At 49.2% G+C, this 16786-nt stretch overlaps 1 protein-coding gene across 1 annotated transcript in view; it reads left to right on the top strand.

Moving 5' to 3' along the window:
- Positions 1 to 16786, top strand: part of SRRM4 (serine/arginine repetitive matrix 4) — a 39038-nt gene that overhangs the window by 14663 nt on the left and 7589 nt on the right. Inside the window, exons 2-8 of the mRNA XM_065646673.1 lie at positions 2193 to 2336; positions 4633 to 4716; positions 5064 to 5135; positions 6096 to 6122; positions 6819 to 6869; positions 9815 to 9901; positions 10860 to 11022. Of these exons, the coding sequence (XP_065502745.1) occupies positions 2193 to 2336; positions 4633 to 4716; positions 5064 to 5135; positions 6096 to 6122; positions 6819 to 6869; positions 9815 to 9901; positions 10860 to 11022 (628 nt within the window). The remainder of the gene's footprint in view (positions 1 to 2192; positions 2337 to 4632; positions 4717 to 5063; positions 5136 to 6095; positions 6123 to 6818; positions 6870 to 9814; positions 9902 to 10859; positions 11023 to 16786) is intronic.

Raw genomic sequence — 16786 nt, 5'->3', positions numbered from 1 at the left:
GGAGAAGGGCTGGTGGGTTCTGAAAAGCAGCGAAAGGCTTGGGCTGGTGGGAGAGGCGAGAGCCCTGCATGCCTGCTGCTTCACTTCTAGCCATTGAAAAGCTGGCAAAAATTGCCATCAGCCCAAAAAACGCCTCCTGGACTGGAGGCTGCTGGAAGGGACAAGGGGAGCACCCATGGCCAGAGGTTGCACAGGGCACGTTTTGCAGCCCGGCGGGTGTCCTGCTGTGTAGGGTCTCCCCGTCAGGAGCAGCGATGCTGCTTTTGGACAGGTCTGAGGGGTAGGCTGTTGTTTTGCAGAGAGAAGAAAAGAAAAATGAGTGCAAGCCATTGAATTGTCTACTGGAAAGGGAGAAACCTGGAAGGCAGGCAGGACAGGCAGGCAGCTGCCCGCGGCCAGAAGCGCATCCTCGGGGACAAACACACAAACTCCGGTCCTCGCCCCGACGGTGGGGCAGCCTTGCCCCCCAAGCAGGTCGAACCCTGGGCATCCTTCCTGCCTCCTCTTCCTCCTGCCTGCTCCGACACGTGTCTCTGCAGGCAGCACGTCCTCTGCGCTTCCAGCCGCATCGCCCTGAGCATCCTCGCTGCCCTCCCAGCGCCGGCTCCAGCAAAGCACCCGCAGAGGGTTTCTCCTTTCTGCTGCTGGCAGGGGACTGGCAGGGGAAGGCGTGATAATCCTCTCCTTTGAGGCCACAGTAATCAGTCGCACCAAACTGCAAGCATTTGTGTATCGGTCATGAAAAAGCACAAAAGGCGCCCAATAAAACACTGTGTTTTTATATGTATGTTCAATGTCTATGGAGCTTAACGCAAGGGGATTACCAGCCAGTTTAGAGAGTTAGTGACTCTTGGCATTCATCAGAGGAGAACATTTGGTTGAATTGAAGCCAGCCTTTGATGGGATTGGAGAATAATTATTTCCATCAATAATTACTTCCAAGCCCAGAAGAAATGGTTCCAAGCGTGTTGCAGGACAGGAGACCTTCCTTGCCTCAAGGCCAATGTGTTTTAACCCCAGAACCTGAAAATCCCGTTAGTGGGGGCAGGGACAGGGGTGAGAGGGACATTGCCCACCGCGCCGGGGTCCCTCCTGCCAGGCAGCGATGCCCCAACGTGCTGCCAGCCCGGGGGACCCTCCTGCCCCCGCTGCTGGAGCTGATCCAGCCCCGACTTTGCACAGGTCATTAATTTGGGGACATTTTTAATGGATCCTAATGATTGAGCCTCAGAAGACTGTTCTTAAAAGGGGTTCGGGAAAGGCCACAAGCTAATTAGCTTGCACAAAGAAAGCAATTAACCATGTAGCTTCCCGGATGGTTAAAAATAACATAGATGTTGGGAAGCGACTGAGGGATTTATTACAAGCAGAGTAATAGATTTTTAAAACCATAGGGACCATCACCTCCTGCATGTCCTAGGCCACAAATATTTCACCCAGCTTCCCCCCATTGACCCCTATCACTTGTGTTTGGCTGATGCACATCCTTAAATGTTCCTGAGATTGGTGTCAAAATGATAATGGGAAGAAATGGGGACAACTTCTCCACCAGCTGAGCCCAGGCCACCATTGGTACCACCCCACAGCCAGGTCGGGCTTGGACAGGCTGATAGTTGTTTATTTGTTCGAGTAATACTCTGGATGACACCAAAAACATAGCGTTCTTGGTCCCCCTGCCAGGTATGGTTTATGGCTTTCCATTAATCTTTCTGTTCTTCAAAATAAACATCTGCGGGGCCTGGAAACCAATTGACTTTCCTCCTGAGTGTCTGAGCTCAGACTTGTTTGGGTTTGTTTTCTCCTTTTGGCTTCTTTTTACCATTTGAGCTTGCCCTGCCCGAGCCCTGGTGTTTCTTGGAGACTTCTCACCAGCAGCTTGCCCTGCCCCAGCTCTGCTCCTCACCAGCTCTTACGGTCTCCCCAGGGCTCTTGCAGGCACCTGCCTGGCCCAGGTGGCTCCCTCAGCTCTGCTGGGCCCCCCCAGGTTCTCCAGTTTGGGCTTTCAGCAGAACCAGGTGTGTTCAGCCGCCCAGCGCCCTGTTTGTAGGAGCAGGGCAGAGGGATGTGCTCTGGCTGCCAGAGCTTTGCGTCTATGCGAGTGCTGGTGAGGAGGTAGAGGATGAGTGGTGAGGTATTAGCAACCCGTAAGAACGGCTCTGTATTGCTCTCTTTCTCTCCTGTCGCTCCTGCAGTGCGACGCTGGGCTGCTTGCCGTACGGTGCGGAGGACAGACGTCCCGAAAAGCCGAGTGGCCGCGCGGTGAAGGAGAGCTCCGCCACCAACGGCTGCGCCAAGGGGAAGGAGAGACGGGGCCATGCTCGCCGTAGGTCACGCAGGTGGGAGCCAGGGCCGCGAGCGGGGTCCCCGTGGAGCAGGAGGGTGGTGGAGAAGGCGCCTGTAACTGTTTACACAGCCTGAGCCCCTGCGGGGGTCTGTGAGAGCTTAAATGACCTTGTGAACGTACCGCAAATGTAAGCAATTTCATGAAATCGTGTGGTTCGCTTCCCGTGCGCATCTTGCTCTTACAGCCCCCTTGCCAGCAGCTCTGGCTGGAAGATGGGTGACCTGCCAGCATCCCCGTGTGCTACCCCCGGCTGGGCATTGCTCAGTGATTCCCCTCCTCACAACTAGATCAGACCAGCAGCGCTGGCTTCGTTAGGACACTGCTCCCTTATCAGTTCATCGCTAGCCCTTGACAACTTGAGATGGGGGGCAAAAATGAATCAAACGTTGTAAATTAAGCAACTAGGGTCTCTGAGCCCTGCCTGCTGAACTGTCTCTGGGGTTAAAGCCTCTCCGTTTGGTTAAAGATGCTGGAAAGAAAGAGCAAGAAAGCATATTTCATATCTTCAGATTTCAGGCTAACCGGAAGAATAATCTAAAGTGTACTTTTAATTAGACTTTGATTACAATCATGGCGAAACAATTAAAATCGGATCAGTGCAGGGAGAAAACTTCCACTTCAAAGACAAAAGGCTTTATCTTGGGAGGGGGAAAAGGGCTCCACAGAGCCTGCCCGCGGCTGCACAGCACGGTCAGAGGTTTCTCCCTTAGGCAAGAGGGGCTGAGACGCACCCAGACCTGCTTACTGGGGGGCCCAAATCTGTGCTGGGGTCCAGTATCCTGATAACGGAGGGGCCGAGATGGGTGTTCAGGTCCCTGGTCTAGGACAGACCCTTAGGTTGACTTTGGGCCAATGTCTGAGCTTAGCGGGAACAAGCTGTCTTGGAAAAGACATTTCTTCTACCTTTATGCAGAAAAAAGACCCACCGAGCCCAAAGTGTGCCGTATCTCATAACAGCATTCCTGCTGGTTGGTGAGATCCTTGAGAGGAGGAGAGCACGAAGAGCTATTTGGGTGCTGCTCAGGGGCTGTGATGTGTTCACACCTTGGATTTACTGCACTGGGAACACTCAAGACTCAGTTATTCACATTTCACTAAAGCGTTGGCATACGGTTTCGTTTTGCAGAGCGATCAAAAATTTTTAAGAAGTGTATTAAAAGCACTAAGCAATTGGCTTTTTATGGTAGCGTGATTTTTGACAGTAATTCCAGCCCTGGATGTGCAAGTGTTTTGGGGTGGTGGAGCCTGATTTCCCCCTGCACATCCCCTGCCACTGACAGGTCAACGTGCTACAACATTCGCTTTGCGTTACGACCGTTATTGCACATGACATTAATTCTTTCTGCAGAAACTGCTCAGCTGTCAGATGGTTTCTGTAGTGAAGATCCCACAGCATTGTCCAAACATGGGACCACCTTCGCACATGCCCTGCTAGTGGTCGGCAGGGTGAGAAGTGGGGAAACTGAGGCACAAACCCGGCACCCTCATTTCCAGCAGTGATTTCTGCAGCAGCCCCGGGGAGCTGGCTGTGCTCACTCCCAGATCCCTTTGGGGATCCACAGACAGATCTGGGATCAATCTGGGGATCTGCAGGCTGTCACCAGCTGTTCCCCATCTTTACAAGCATTTGCTTTGGTTAATGAGTAGCCACAGAGTATCTGTCATATTTTCAGCCCAGTGGTCTGAATTAATTTAATCATGGTATTTGCTTTTCATTGGAATATAACGCAATTCAGTGTCATATGTTTAAAAAATAAATTAATTGACAGGAGGCTTTTTTCCAGGGTTTAACAACTGTGTGAGAGATTTGTATCTTGTTAAATTACCATAGCATCTCAATAAATTTATATATTTCTCATCAATTGCTATTTAACATATGTCAAGTCTCTTATTATAGTTAGATGCATCTGGCTGCAATAATTATTGTATGCAAATTAAATGCCAATTAATTATTTAAAGCGTATTTACAAAGAGCAACAAAACCTATAAATCTGTTACAGAGTTGTTAACCTTAGCAAACATGTTTTAAATAATCATCAAGCATTGCTGTGCTGTACAGTAGCTGTCTCATTATATCTCTATTAGACCCGCAGAGGAGACACTTGATTTAAAGTGTGACAAAATTATTCGTTAGAGGGTAATTAGGTGCTCGCCTGTACCCCGGCTGCACCATGAAAATTGGTCTCTCTGCCCTGGACATCCCTGAGATGGGGATGGGGAAGAGCAGTCCCGTGATTCAGCTTTTATTTTTCTTATTTTAAATTATTTGGGTTTGCCCCCCTCCTCAGCGCCTCGTGCGATGGGGACCGTGTGCTGCCACCAGCCCGGGGGAAGAAGAAGAAGAAGAAATCCGGCCGCAAGAAGCGAAGGAGGTGAGGGTGGCCGTGGTGGTGTGTGGGGCAGGAGGGGACAGGAAGCCCTCAGCCGTGCGTGGGGGGAAAAAATACGGTGTGTAAAATGGAGGCCGGACACCCCACGAGTCCGCGTTTGGGGCTGAGGGTCTCAGCCCTGGCCACAGGGAGAGGAAGGCGCCGCCATTTTCTCACCCTTCCCTCAGGGTGTGCAGGCCGGGGTGACCCTGCAGCCCGTCCTGGGGGTCCGGGCGCCCCCCGGCCCCTCGTCACCCGGGGGGATGCCGCTGGCGGCGGGGTGAGGGTAGGGGTAGCCAGGGAGGGCTACGGGGAACCCTGTGGTCCCTAACACCCCTGTCCCTCCTCAGGTCTCCCTCCTACAGCCCCTCGCCTGTGAAGAAGAAGAAGAAGAAAAGCTCCAAGAAGCGAAAAAGAAACAGGTATTTTTTTTGTGTGTGAAAATGTAGTTCCCTGCCGGCAGTGGTTGTTGGGTGTTCGGACAAGGGGTGGGGGACGTGACTGATGTCACAGCTGGTTGAGCTCTGCAGCGGGAGGGCAGAGAGGGGCGTCAAACCCCTGACCCTCCGCAATGGCCGCCCAGGGCGCAGAGCCCCACGGGGAGGGGAAGCCGAACAGCAGAGCTGGGGTCCCTTTGGGTGAGGAGGGCACGAATTGGGGTGCACACGCAGGGCAGAGAAACAAACACGAGCTGTTGGGGTGTGGGGGACGAGAGACAGATGAGCCAAATTAGTGTGACATGTGCAGAACCGCTGTCCTGTTTCACGTGGCGCCCACCCCCGGGACACCGACGGGTCAGCGCTCGGGGCTGGCGCTGGTCCCTGTCCCTTGTCCCCCAGCCTGCACAACGTGTGTCAGCGTTTGGACCAGGAAAAGGTTCAGCCCAGCACACCCCATCCACATCTCAGTCTTCCCTCCCAGCCCCAGGTGGCTGCCTCCGTGTTCTCATTCTGAAGCCTATTCTTAATTTCAAGAGCACAATCAAATTTTAAAATTACAAAGATTTTGCTGTTTTCTCTCAACCGTTAAACCAGTATTTGAAGAGAACAGTGGATGCTGTCTCCCTTGGAAAGCTCATGTATTTATAATATATTGAACCAAAGAGAGAAGCTACCAAAAATGGGTAAAAGTTGAGCTTGAATATTAAATAAAAGTGAGGGAGGAAGGAGGAGAGATAAGGTTATAGAAACTCCTTTAAAATACTTCCTTCCCGAGAAGGGATTCTTTTGCTCTTTTATGGATGCTGTCTCCTGACAGAAGTCCTGGGTCAGATGCTCCTTGGCTTTGAACCTTTAGTGCCCATTTATGCCCCTGCAAGCACATTGTCTCTGATTCAAATTTTGTGAGACCCTGTATTCAATGTACATATTTGTGTCTTGCAGGTTATCTTCAAAGAAGAGAAGACACAGGTAAGAGTTGAGCAGGTGTGTGTGGTCCCTTAGAAATGTGACTTTAATGGTGTCTTCAGGATCTCACAAGGTTGATGTTCACTGGGTGGGGGCAGTAGACACTTTTCTTCTGTGTCTCCTTGTGGAATCCCCTTGACTCCCCCGATTCCTTGTGGGTCTGGGGCTACCCTCTCCCTTTTCAGGCTTATGTGTTCCTCAGACCCGCCAGGAATCAGGTCTCCAGCCCAACCTGTGCAATCAAGCACATAACTGAAAAAGACCTCGTCATATAACGTGGCCCCTGGCAACCTCATCCGTGTTGCATCCATCCCGCATCTTGAGTCTTCATCTCTCTTTATGGTTTCATTTGCACACAGTCTGGTATCCCCCAGCAGTGCCCATCTTTGAAACATTCACAGGTGTGTACTGGAAGAACTCTCTTGATTCCAGTATGTACAGTATCAAGAAGTATTAATCTTCTCTATGGGAAAATACAAAGTCACCAGGATGGCTGATCCCTTTGATGGTCCTTTTTGGCCAAACCCACGAGGCAGATTTGTCAGCAGGCACTCAGACCCCCTGTGCTGCAGCAGAATTGTTAATCCCTTTCATTTTTATTGCACGCTCTCGGGCAATCCGGTTGTGACATTGACGTGTGATTGTGCAGCTTTTTATCAGAACAGAAATCTCGGAATTAATTAGCCATTTCTTATTTAGTTCCTCAAGCCCCAAAAGTAAGAGAAAGGAAGAAAGAAAACACAAAAAACAGTAAGTAGCGATTCATGGTGTTCCCTCCCCTGCCTGCAGAGAGCTGTGGGGCTGGGAAGTGCTTGATGTAGTGGGTCCCCTGGAGCTAACGCCTGCTGCACAGCCCTAAGCAATTTGCAGGATTATTTCACAGCTAAAACCAGCAATTCTGGTTTTGTTGGAATGGAAAAGGGTTTGCAGAGGCTGGAGATCTTTCCTCACCCGCTCTTTTGTGCTATCTCATTCAGCACTTTCTTTGTATCTCACAGGGATGTACAGTGTCTTGCCCATTCAGTTGTGAGCAGAGGCTCCAGCTTTTCCTCTCCAGCTGAGGGCAGCATGAGAGGATGAACTCAAATCTGCAGAGCGCGGTGCCCACAGCCCAGAGGGCAGGCTGGAGCACTTGCCAAGAAGGGCTTGAGCTCCTCCTTGTTTGCTGCGCTTGGAGGTTCCAGTAGGGGCTACTCGTGATATATAATACAACCAACTATCTGAATGGGAGCAGAAGGCAATGGGGACTCGGGAAGAGAAGGGATTGTGTGGAAGTGATGTAGGTTGAAAAAAACAGAGGTTGAGGCTCGCATCTGCCCTGGAGTGGTGGCAGAGCACAGTCCTTGCCCTGTGGGGCAGACAGTCAAGTGGTACGGTATAAAATGTGGTTCCTTGGGGCTGGAAGGAAGGCCTCTAAGCCTTCTCTGTTTTCCCCTGGGAATTGCAACTTGTGGCTTCTCACCTGCTTTTTCAGAGCAAGGAAACAATTGTGGGGCTGAACCCTGGGCACCAAACCCCTGATCGGCTTTGCTGGGACTTGGGCTACGCTACTAGAGACAGAACCTGAGCTAGCAGGTGGAAATCTGCTGGTTTGGTCAGTATTAGTAGGACCTGCCCTTTAATTCATCCCAACACAACTTTTAGTTCTTAGGCAGAAAGGAGACAGGGGGACAATAACCCGTGACGCCACCAGTGTCACCCCAATACACACTGGGACTGAGGAGACTGGGAATCCGTGAGGTGCAGAGCAAGTGCTGCATGCACAGGCCATCTCTATAGCGTGCAGAAAGCCCATCTCCTTTTCCCTATGATTTCTACATGTTCAGTAGCACAGACACTTTTTTTTGGTTTTGTTTTCTGCTATGCACGCAGAAATCTCAGTGGTAAAACTGAGGCTTCCTAGGTTACCGGTAGAAGCAGGAATCTCCCAAACCCAGTGCAGCAGTGGCCAGTATGCAATAGCTTAACTGTGGTAAAAACAAAGATCAGATCCTTGCTTGCACTGACCGGGGGGAGGAAGGAGAGCTGCCAGGTTTGCTCTTTAGGGGTAAACCAGCCCTTGTCTTTCAGCTCACAAATCAGAGCTGAGCCATTCCTGGTTTCTGCAAACCTTATTGCTCCAGGGTGTGGATCAGACAGATCCCATGAGCCAACTCAGATCAGGATTTTTGTATGATCACACTGCTTTGGCTTATCTTTGTGTAGAGCAACTGGTTATCTAAATCACACAGGACCAGTTTTTCCTCCTGCAGAAAGGGAGAACTCTTAAGCTGGAAGGACTGATGCAGAGGGTGAAGAGCAAACAGGGATTTTCAAACAAATACACCCCGTGAGGGGGAGATGCTCGGTGCTGCTGAATTCAGCTGTATGAAAATAAGGAAGGAGGATCGCAACATATGAAGTTTGTAAAAATATAATCATAGGGTGTGAGAAGCAGCAGAGAAAACAGCCAGGTGGCGTTCAAGCAATGGTCTGGGAGGTCACCCTTTCATCTTAAAGGAGGTGCTGTTCTCAAGCAATTGATTTGCTGAGTTTTTATAGCGGCAAATTGCTAAATGCTGTCCAGGCAGGCTGTGTTAATGCTGTCAGTGACTGGTATAACGCGGCCACGAAACCAGACGGTTCCCACCAGCCAACTCATCTCCAGCTCTGCCTGCTGGCACTGCGATGCCAGCCTGAGCAGATGGTTACGCTGCCAGACCTAAAATAAACTGCTGCGGTGGGCAACGATGAGAGGGACTGGGCACAGAAGGTGACAGGTAGCCTGTCACCCACGTCACCCTGCTCTCTGCATGCAGGACTTCAGCTGTTGGCGCCAGCAGCAACTGCCCTTCAGTAATGGGGCCAGGTCATCCCTCAGGAGCAGCCTGGAGGGAGCAAAGGGAAGCTCGGCAGGGCACGAAACCCGCGTCCCTGCACATAGTTTGCTGGTGACTGTCCTTGGGCCCTGTCAGGAAAGGCAGCAGCAGTGACTGGACACTTGTAAGAAGGCAGGTAAAATGGTCCTTGCCCTCGAGGAGGAGCTGTGTGTAGGGCAGGCTGCTGTTAGCGAAGCTGTACTTCATATAGCAGCCATAGGAGCTGCCTATAGGACTGTCTGGACCGCAGAGAGCGTGGGGAAGGCTGGCCGTCTCTCAGTGTGCTGTATTATTTGGACCCTGTCCTTCTGCATCTGCTCTTTAACAAGGAGCCTGCCCTACGGAGAGGGTTGGAGCAAGAAATGTGAGGGCTGGAGCTTTGCCATGGGGCGCCCAGAGGGACGGTGCTCCCCCGGGGAGGCTCAGCAATGAGAAGGTCCCAGGCTGTTTCCTGGCTTAGAGCAGGCTGCAGGGTGATGGGCAGGCACACGGCTCTCTGAATTCTTGAAAGCAGAAAGAATTGGAGCTGCCTGCTGCCCTCTTGCATGCTAGTCCATAGATCTTCCCCCAGCAGGCTACAGAGCCAACCTAACAGCTTTTAGTTAAAATGCTAGGATAGATCTCGGTACGATGGCTTGCCTTAATGTCAGTGTGGCTGTGAAGGGATGGAGAATTTCACGTGCCTTGGTGTCCTGCACAATGTTTCACACACCAGTCTCTTTAAAATGCAAATCTCCTTTCTGATTTGAATGTTATTGACTTCAGCCTCCAGCTGCTGGCTCTCGCATCCCCCCGGTTTGCCAGCCTAATGGTGGTTTTCCTCTCTGCTTCTTCAAGCTCTCGTGCGCGCACCCGGAAATCTCATCGCCATCGCCACTCTCGCTCGGAGAGCTCCGACTCCCACTCCCCCAGCTGCCGAAGCAGGTAACGTCACTGTCCCTGAGCTGGGCGTCCTGCTCGAGGATGTGATTGTGATAGTGTGTGTGACCCGCAAACTCTGTGCAGAGCCACATCGTGTTCTGGTGGCAGATATGTCACACGGTGGGGGTTGAGCTTCTTGTGGTCTTGGCCATAGGAGGGTTTTGCCTCGAGGAGCTGTGGCTGCAGCTTTTCAGTCCAGCAGTCACTTCTAATCCCCTTGGCTGATGATCAGCCCGTGGCAACTGATTCCAGCCTAGTCTCCCTTCCCTAGCCCAAGGGCTCTGTCCTGCTCGTGTCCCAGGAAACCCTTAAACATGGTCTTAGCAATGGAAATATATTTGCCCATGGCAGTCTGTAGCCACTATCTTTGACCTGATTAAAATCTCTGTCCTGTGGATGACAGATGCATCCTGGGGCCAGCTAAATGGATGCTGGTGCTAGAGCTGGCATCACTGCAATAGCAAGTCGCATGGTTTATACACATCATGAGTTCATGCTTCAGGTTTTCTGAAAGCGCTTGAACACACCACCCCCACTCTCTCGCTTCACTCCTCCTAAGTACTGGGAATTTTCTTATGAAAAGCTGAGTATCAGTGAGAGGAGGAATATGATCAGTAATTGGAGAGGTATTTGTGCAAGAGTAGAGCATCATCTCTTGCAGGTGTATTACCATAGGGACATTCAAGGCTGTGTGAAAGCGTGGTCACCATAAAATCAGGAACTGGAGCTGAAATTTGAGGTTAAGGTCCAAAGCCTGCAGGCAAAGTATTTTTTTTATTTAAATGTAGAAAAGCAAAACACCCCTTTTCTTTCCATCATGGCTCCACAAAGCAGCCAGGTGGAAAAGCTGCTCCCCCACACAATGGCCCAGCCCAGAGCTGCCAAGGGTTTGCATGGAGCTGGTAATGGGCACTGCTGCAATAGCGAGGAATAACGGTTTGACTGTTTGTGTTTTCTGGAGGCACAGAGCCAGGTCTCGGGAGGAAGGGCGTAAAACACGGCGGAGACGCTCCCGGCATCGTTCAAAGATCACAGCAAAGCCAAGCGCCTCTGCAGAGGTTCAGGCCAGCCAAAAAACCAGCCAAACCCTCCCGTTCTACAGCTTCCTGTCACCCAAGGAAGTCGTAAGTATTACACACTGTGCTGCTTTGCTTGAACTAGCCACAGGAACCTGGGCAAGAAATCAGATATGAAATTTTTATAACTCAATTATAGCGATGTTAGACAAAGTTGGTTGAAACTGTATTATTTATTAATGGCGCTGTTCTTCAATGTATTTAAAGTCATTCCTTCCTTCAGCACTTTCACACCAAGGGTGGGGCTGGAGAGGGGAAAAAAATTGCAAAGGCTCTAGCCTATGAATAATGAATTGAGGACATTTAACTAAAAAAAAAAGTGGCCTCCAGCAATGATATTTTATAGGGAAGTGTTTGTTATGCAGTCTTTGCTCAGCTGGATGTGAACTTAATTCACTGGTCTTCATGTCTGAAAGTTTAGCCCTTCAGGGGAAGAAAGGGAATCAAACATATATAAGAGAAACATTTAAATTTAATGAGTTGGTGATATTGGCAGCGGATATTTTCTGACTATCAGGATCCTTCTAGGATCACTGTTGCTCTGGACTGACAAGCCCAGGGGCCAAATTCGGAACTTACAAGCAGCTCTCATTGATGCTAATGGGAACTGCACATGCAGCCGAGGGTAAAATCAGGCACAGTGCCTTGGGATGTTTTTCCATATACGTGGAAAGAGATGGTATAATACATGCCTTAGAACTGAGGGAGCAAGAGATGGAGGGAAATATTAGATACAGATGGATAAGAAGTTTTCCTTCTCCATGGCATGTTTCCCCTTTGTTCTCGGTAGCTGCAAAGCAGAGGTGTGATGCTCTTTGATCGTGGTGTTAGCATCCAACAGGCATTCTGGAGAGATAAATCGCTACATAGGACTCAAGGTAGTGCAGAATCTGGTACTCCCGTGTGTGGGTGTGTAACGTTAGAGGTGTCTTGACTACAGAGTCCTCCAAGCCCCAAAGTGCTATAAAATGGGGAACTGATTTTCTCCTTTAGGCCCAGTTATCAACTGGAAATAGCTCTGCCATAAGAAGTAGCTGCATGAGATATGAGATAGATAGTGCCAGCAAGAGGAGAGACTTTATCCGCTCGCCTTTACAGACAGCGTTCCGATCAAAATACACAGAGATTATACGTGGGTACAGACAGGCACAAGCTGTCTCTCAGCATTATAGATATGCATATTTGCTCTCGTTATGTACATCTACTGAGTGTGTAATGCGCATATGAGTCACTGCTTATAAAACCATATAAGGTAGAGTGAATAGCAGAACCTGCACACCACGCTTAGCTGTGTGTGTGTGCACATGTGCAAAGGAAGAATACAAGGTATGAAGCTTTTATTGTTGTGAGCCTGAGGTGTTGCCCTCTGCCAGCCTGGGAAGGTAGGAATGAGTTAAGAACTCCTCCCAAAAACCAACCAGCCAAAGACTGCATCGTGTCACCAGGGTGGCTGGTTTTTGTTGGGTTTTTTGTTGTTGTTGTTCAAGCTGTGTATTTTACATAAATGTTTTCAAGTCTAAGCCTGGTTTTTAATTGGTACTAGGTTTCCTCTCTCTGAAGCCAGGCTCCCTGAGTCCTGTGAGGCCGACTACCAGCTGTTCTGTTCCCTGAGCAAGAGTAAACTCTAATTTAAAATTGTAAAAGCTTTAAAATGAGCTAAACTCAAGCATGCTGCACTCCCCTTTCCACTTGCTTCACTCAGGGTAAATGAGCACACAAGCTGCAGGGCAGGGAAAAGCGGAGCTTTATAGTTACAGATGCAGGGGATGGATGTAAAGTAGAAGTCATCAGGCCCCTGCTGCATTCTTTCTAGTAAAGGTTAATAACACAGGCAAATATTTTAATAACTAAAAGGCATCAGTACTTTTACTATGCAACCCACTAGTGGCCTTCTGTTCCCAAAAAGAAGTACACTCTCTTGGGACATCATTCAAGAGCACATTTAAGCATTTGTTTAAATTGAAGCCCCTGGTTAAGTGCTACCCCTGAAATTTTTCTGAATAAGGTCATTAAATATCATATGCTCAAAAACTGGCAAGGGAAAAATGGAATGGGAATGCTTAGTCTCATTTACTGATGACTATACACAACTCTGTGATGTTTCTCCTTTTTGCGAGTTAGCTGGTTGCTCTATAAATAAGCTTAGTTCTGTCAGAATCTACTTTGAGAGCAGCCTGGATGTGTTAGGAAATGAAAACGTGCTCTTGCAGAAAACGTTGATCACACATCAAAAAATAAATTACTGGAAAAGCAAGGATTTTGTGGAAAATTCCAAAATTAGGATTCAAAAATGCGATGTTTCAGTCCTCTATGGGGGTCGGTGTGTCACACTTCCCTCCCTTCCCTTTGCTGGGGCTTCCAAGCCAAACCACCCTTACCTGCGGAGCTGCGTTGTTGTATCTCCAAAGGAAAGGGATTGTCCAGGGAGGATCCCAGCCTGCAGATCCAGAGAGACAATACCTGAACTCCCATTAGCTCATGCTACAGCACTTCCAAATCAAAGATTTTTCTTTTTAAGCCAATTTTTATTCTATATTCTTTTTCTTCTGAAAAAAATTGAAGCATTTTGTGATAACTTCTGCCCTCCCCACTATTTGTTTTCCTTCATTTCTACTGGAACAGCCACAATTTCTAACTAGGTCTACCTGTAATTTGTGAGGGACAAAGCATACAAAACAGCGCCCTGCCCACGCATCTACCTTGCTGCTTCTTGCCCTCTTGACTTTGTGCATAAGTTGATGCACATGCACATGCATGCACACATGCAGAAACACCCCAGAGTTCCCCGCTACTTTTCTTTCTGGCAGTGAATTTCCAAGCTTCTCTGGCTCCTGTTAATCCCATGCAGCTGCAATAACCACCTATTGGGAACAGGATTGTGGGTTTGTGCCTCAGCATGCAGAGAAACTGTGGGTAATGTGGAGCATCTATTTTTGAACCAAACACCCCTAGCCTGCTGCAGACGCTTTATTCCACACCAACACAGCTGTATTACGTGCCACTGTGCTTTCAGTTGAGCAGTGCAATATAAATACCTGCAGGGTGTGAATCTAATTGCCTTGTTGTACCTGATGAAGATTACTGCACGCTGCATATGCTTTCCTTGCCAGCTCTTTTACTTCCACTGAAACCCATTTACAACGTCACAAATTAACACAGGCTTGAGCCAGATTTTCAGTGAGGCTCAGTGGGGTACGGCTGCTGCAAATGATGCCGTTTGTCTTTGTGCTCATGTGTCTGCAGAAAGGTAGAAGGGGAGAAATACTGTGCAGGGGCTGGGACAGCGTGTGCAGGAGGGCTCAGCAAACCTTACAGCAGACCTGCATATTGGCTTGTTGTTCCTATTTTCTAGCCTGGGTTTTGGTTTACGTAGGAAAAACTATTCTTTTAACTCTTAGGCAGCATGTTTCTGACACAAACAGGGTCCTTGAGGCGAAAGGCAAAGCCTTCCATAAATGTGGAAGTTTTTATCTTTTTTGCTTTTCATTTTCCCAGCGAGGGGACTGAGGTTACCTTCGGTTATCGCCCGGTAAATTCGCAGCTCAGTGCTGGGACCGCAAGGAGGCCAGCACCGGGGGTATGGAGGGATACCTGGGGTATGGAGGGATGCCTGCAGCCATTGAAGGGCTGTGCTGCTCACCAGGTACCAAAGGAGGTGGTGGAAAGCAAACTCTTGCTCTGGTGTAATGCCAATTTGGCCCAAGCAGAGATGGGGACACCCTGGCCTCTGTCACACGACCCTAGCTGCACGCCACAGGCTGAAAAGATCTTTGCAAAGGAACAAACCTTTGCCTGGCGTTCTCAGGAATTTACCCCCAGCGATGGATCTGTGAGCCAGGCTGCTCAGCAGTGTTGCCGTCCAGCCCCAAATAACCTGAGCTCTGACCTTCCAGGGACAGTTGTGTCGTTGCCTCCACACTCCTGGACTTAGCTTTGCCTTCATGGTAGAGAAAGCCTCACCCTGAACTCTCCAGCTTGAGAAAAAAAAAAAAAAAGGTATTTTCCACTCAGTATTCCTTGCATCCTACAGCACTGCTGGTTTTTGTACTCCCTTAATTTGAAGAGGTTGGCTTTTCAGCTGGGGCAAATCATCAGCAGAGATGAGCCCATTTCCCTGGGTGAAGGTCTCCCCTCAACCCCGGCGCTGGGAGATGGAGGTACCGGCTCCCCGAGCAGCAGGTGCTGCTCCTCGGCAGATGTCTGCTGGGCCCTTGCTGAGAGCAAGGCTTGCTGGGGTCATTGACAAAAGAGTTTTTTTATTCCTTTCATTATCACAATGCAGAGAAAAAGAGAGAAAGGGAGACATTATGCACCTCTGAAAAAAAGAAATTAACTTCACTTTGAAGTGAGTTGCAAAACAAGAGGAATAAAGAGACCCCAAAAATAAATCCTTCGACTATAAGTGAGGCTGTGCTGTGCTGCTCATTGATGGCTCTCAGTCCCCCTATGGCTGAGAAAATGTATAGTTGTCTGTTGCCTCAGGGCTGTTTGCAGCACAGTAAATGGACTTGTTTGGTTTAATTGGGAGACAAGCAGTGATTGTATTTTTGTAACCTATTAGACTGCACTGCCTCTTGGTCTAGGATTGCACTCAAAATTACAGTCTGGAGTATGAGGGAGGGCCTCATTTCTACTCTTCCTTCATCTTGATTAAATAATGATTTGAAACAAAAAAAACATCAGATAAATATGTCTTGGGTTCCCTTGAGGGCAGCAGTAGGTCCCCCGCTGAAAGCTGGAGGAAGCAAAGTTCACTGAGATTATTTAATTATTAGAGATGGGGAAAAAAATCCAAATGTTCGCATAGGCACAATTAGATTCATGAAAGAGCAGACTCTTTTTAAGGTACCCTAGAAATATAAAAAGCCATTAGAATTCAACTGAGCTCTGCATAGTGTTTTCAGATGTGGTGCTCAATTTCCATCTCCGGTGGCTGCTGTGCCTTTCAGATGGGACCAGAAGCAAAGTCGAGGCTGTCAGGTGGGGAGTTTGTCTCCGAGCAGACAGGCGAGTTCAACGTCTTGAGACTTGTCCTGGCTCTTGCCACAGGACAGAATCTGCCCTGGAGCCTGTAGGAAGCCACTGGCTGCAGCCTGGTGCCTGGAGGTGGTGGGGCTGCGGAACTGTTCTCACTGCCCAGACCAAACCCTCTAGCCTGTCAAAGGCTGTGGGCTCTGTATTTCACTGATGTCCATGTCTCACCTCTTCCCAGAGTGCTGCTACTACAGAGGAGCTTGTCTATGCCCCCATCATTTGACAGATTTTGTGATGTGCTGACAACAGTTGCTACTTTGAAGGCAGATGTCAGCAAAGGCAAAGCAAGAGCATGTGTCCCAGGTCCCAGCGGCAGTCTTGAAAGCTGTTTTCAAAATGCCAAGAAACTGCTGTATTTGTTGGCAAAAATAAAGACCTTTGGTTTAGACTGGAAGGGAACAGAAACAAGGTGTTTGCATGCGTGATGCTGGGGTCAGTGTCCCTCAGAGCACCCCTGTGCCCACTCCAGGCCTTTCCCACCTCTGTAGCCAGGGAGTCCCTCATGTGGTGTTTTCATGCCTGTAAATGAAAGGTCAAAAGCTGGTTAGGGTTCAAATCTAACGCAAACCATAATCCATCGTTTGAAAAAAATATCTGAAAGAGCAACCCTCTATTTTTGGGGACGTGGTTGAGCAGAGCGCAGTGGTTCATAGCAAGGAGATCGGTTCCCTCAGGGCTCTGGATGTGGCGTTAGGATTTCAGAAAGAATTGGTGGTGAACAGAGGAGAGCTGGGCACCTGGCTCTCATATGCTCCTTTGACATTCCAACTTCTACTGG

This window comes from Caloenas nicobarica, chromosome 16, assembly GCF_036013445.1.
Source record: "Caloenas nicobarica isolate bCalNic1 chromosome 16, bCalNic1.hap1, whole genome shotgun sequence".
NCBI classification, from domain to species: Eukaryota; Metazoa; Chordata; class Aves; order Columbiformes; family Columbidae; genus Caloenas; species Caloenas nicobarica.
This window is presented reverse-complemented; position numbering and strand designations above follow the sequence as displayed.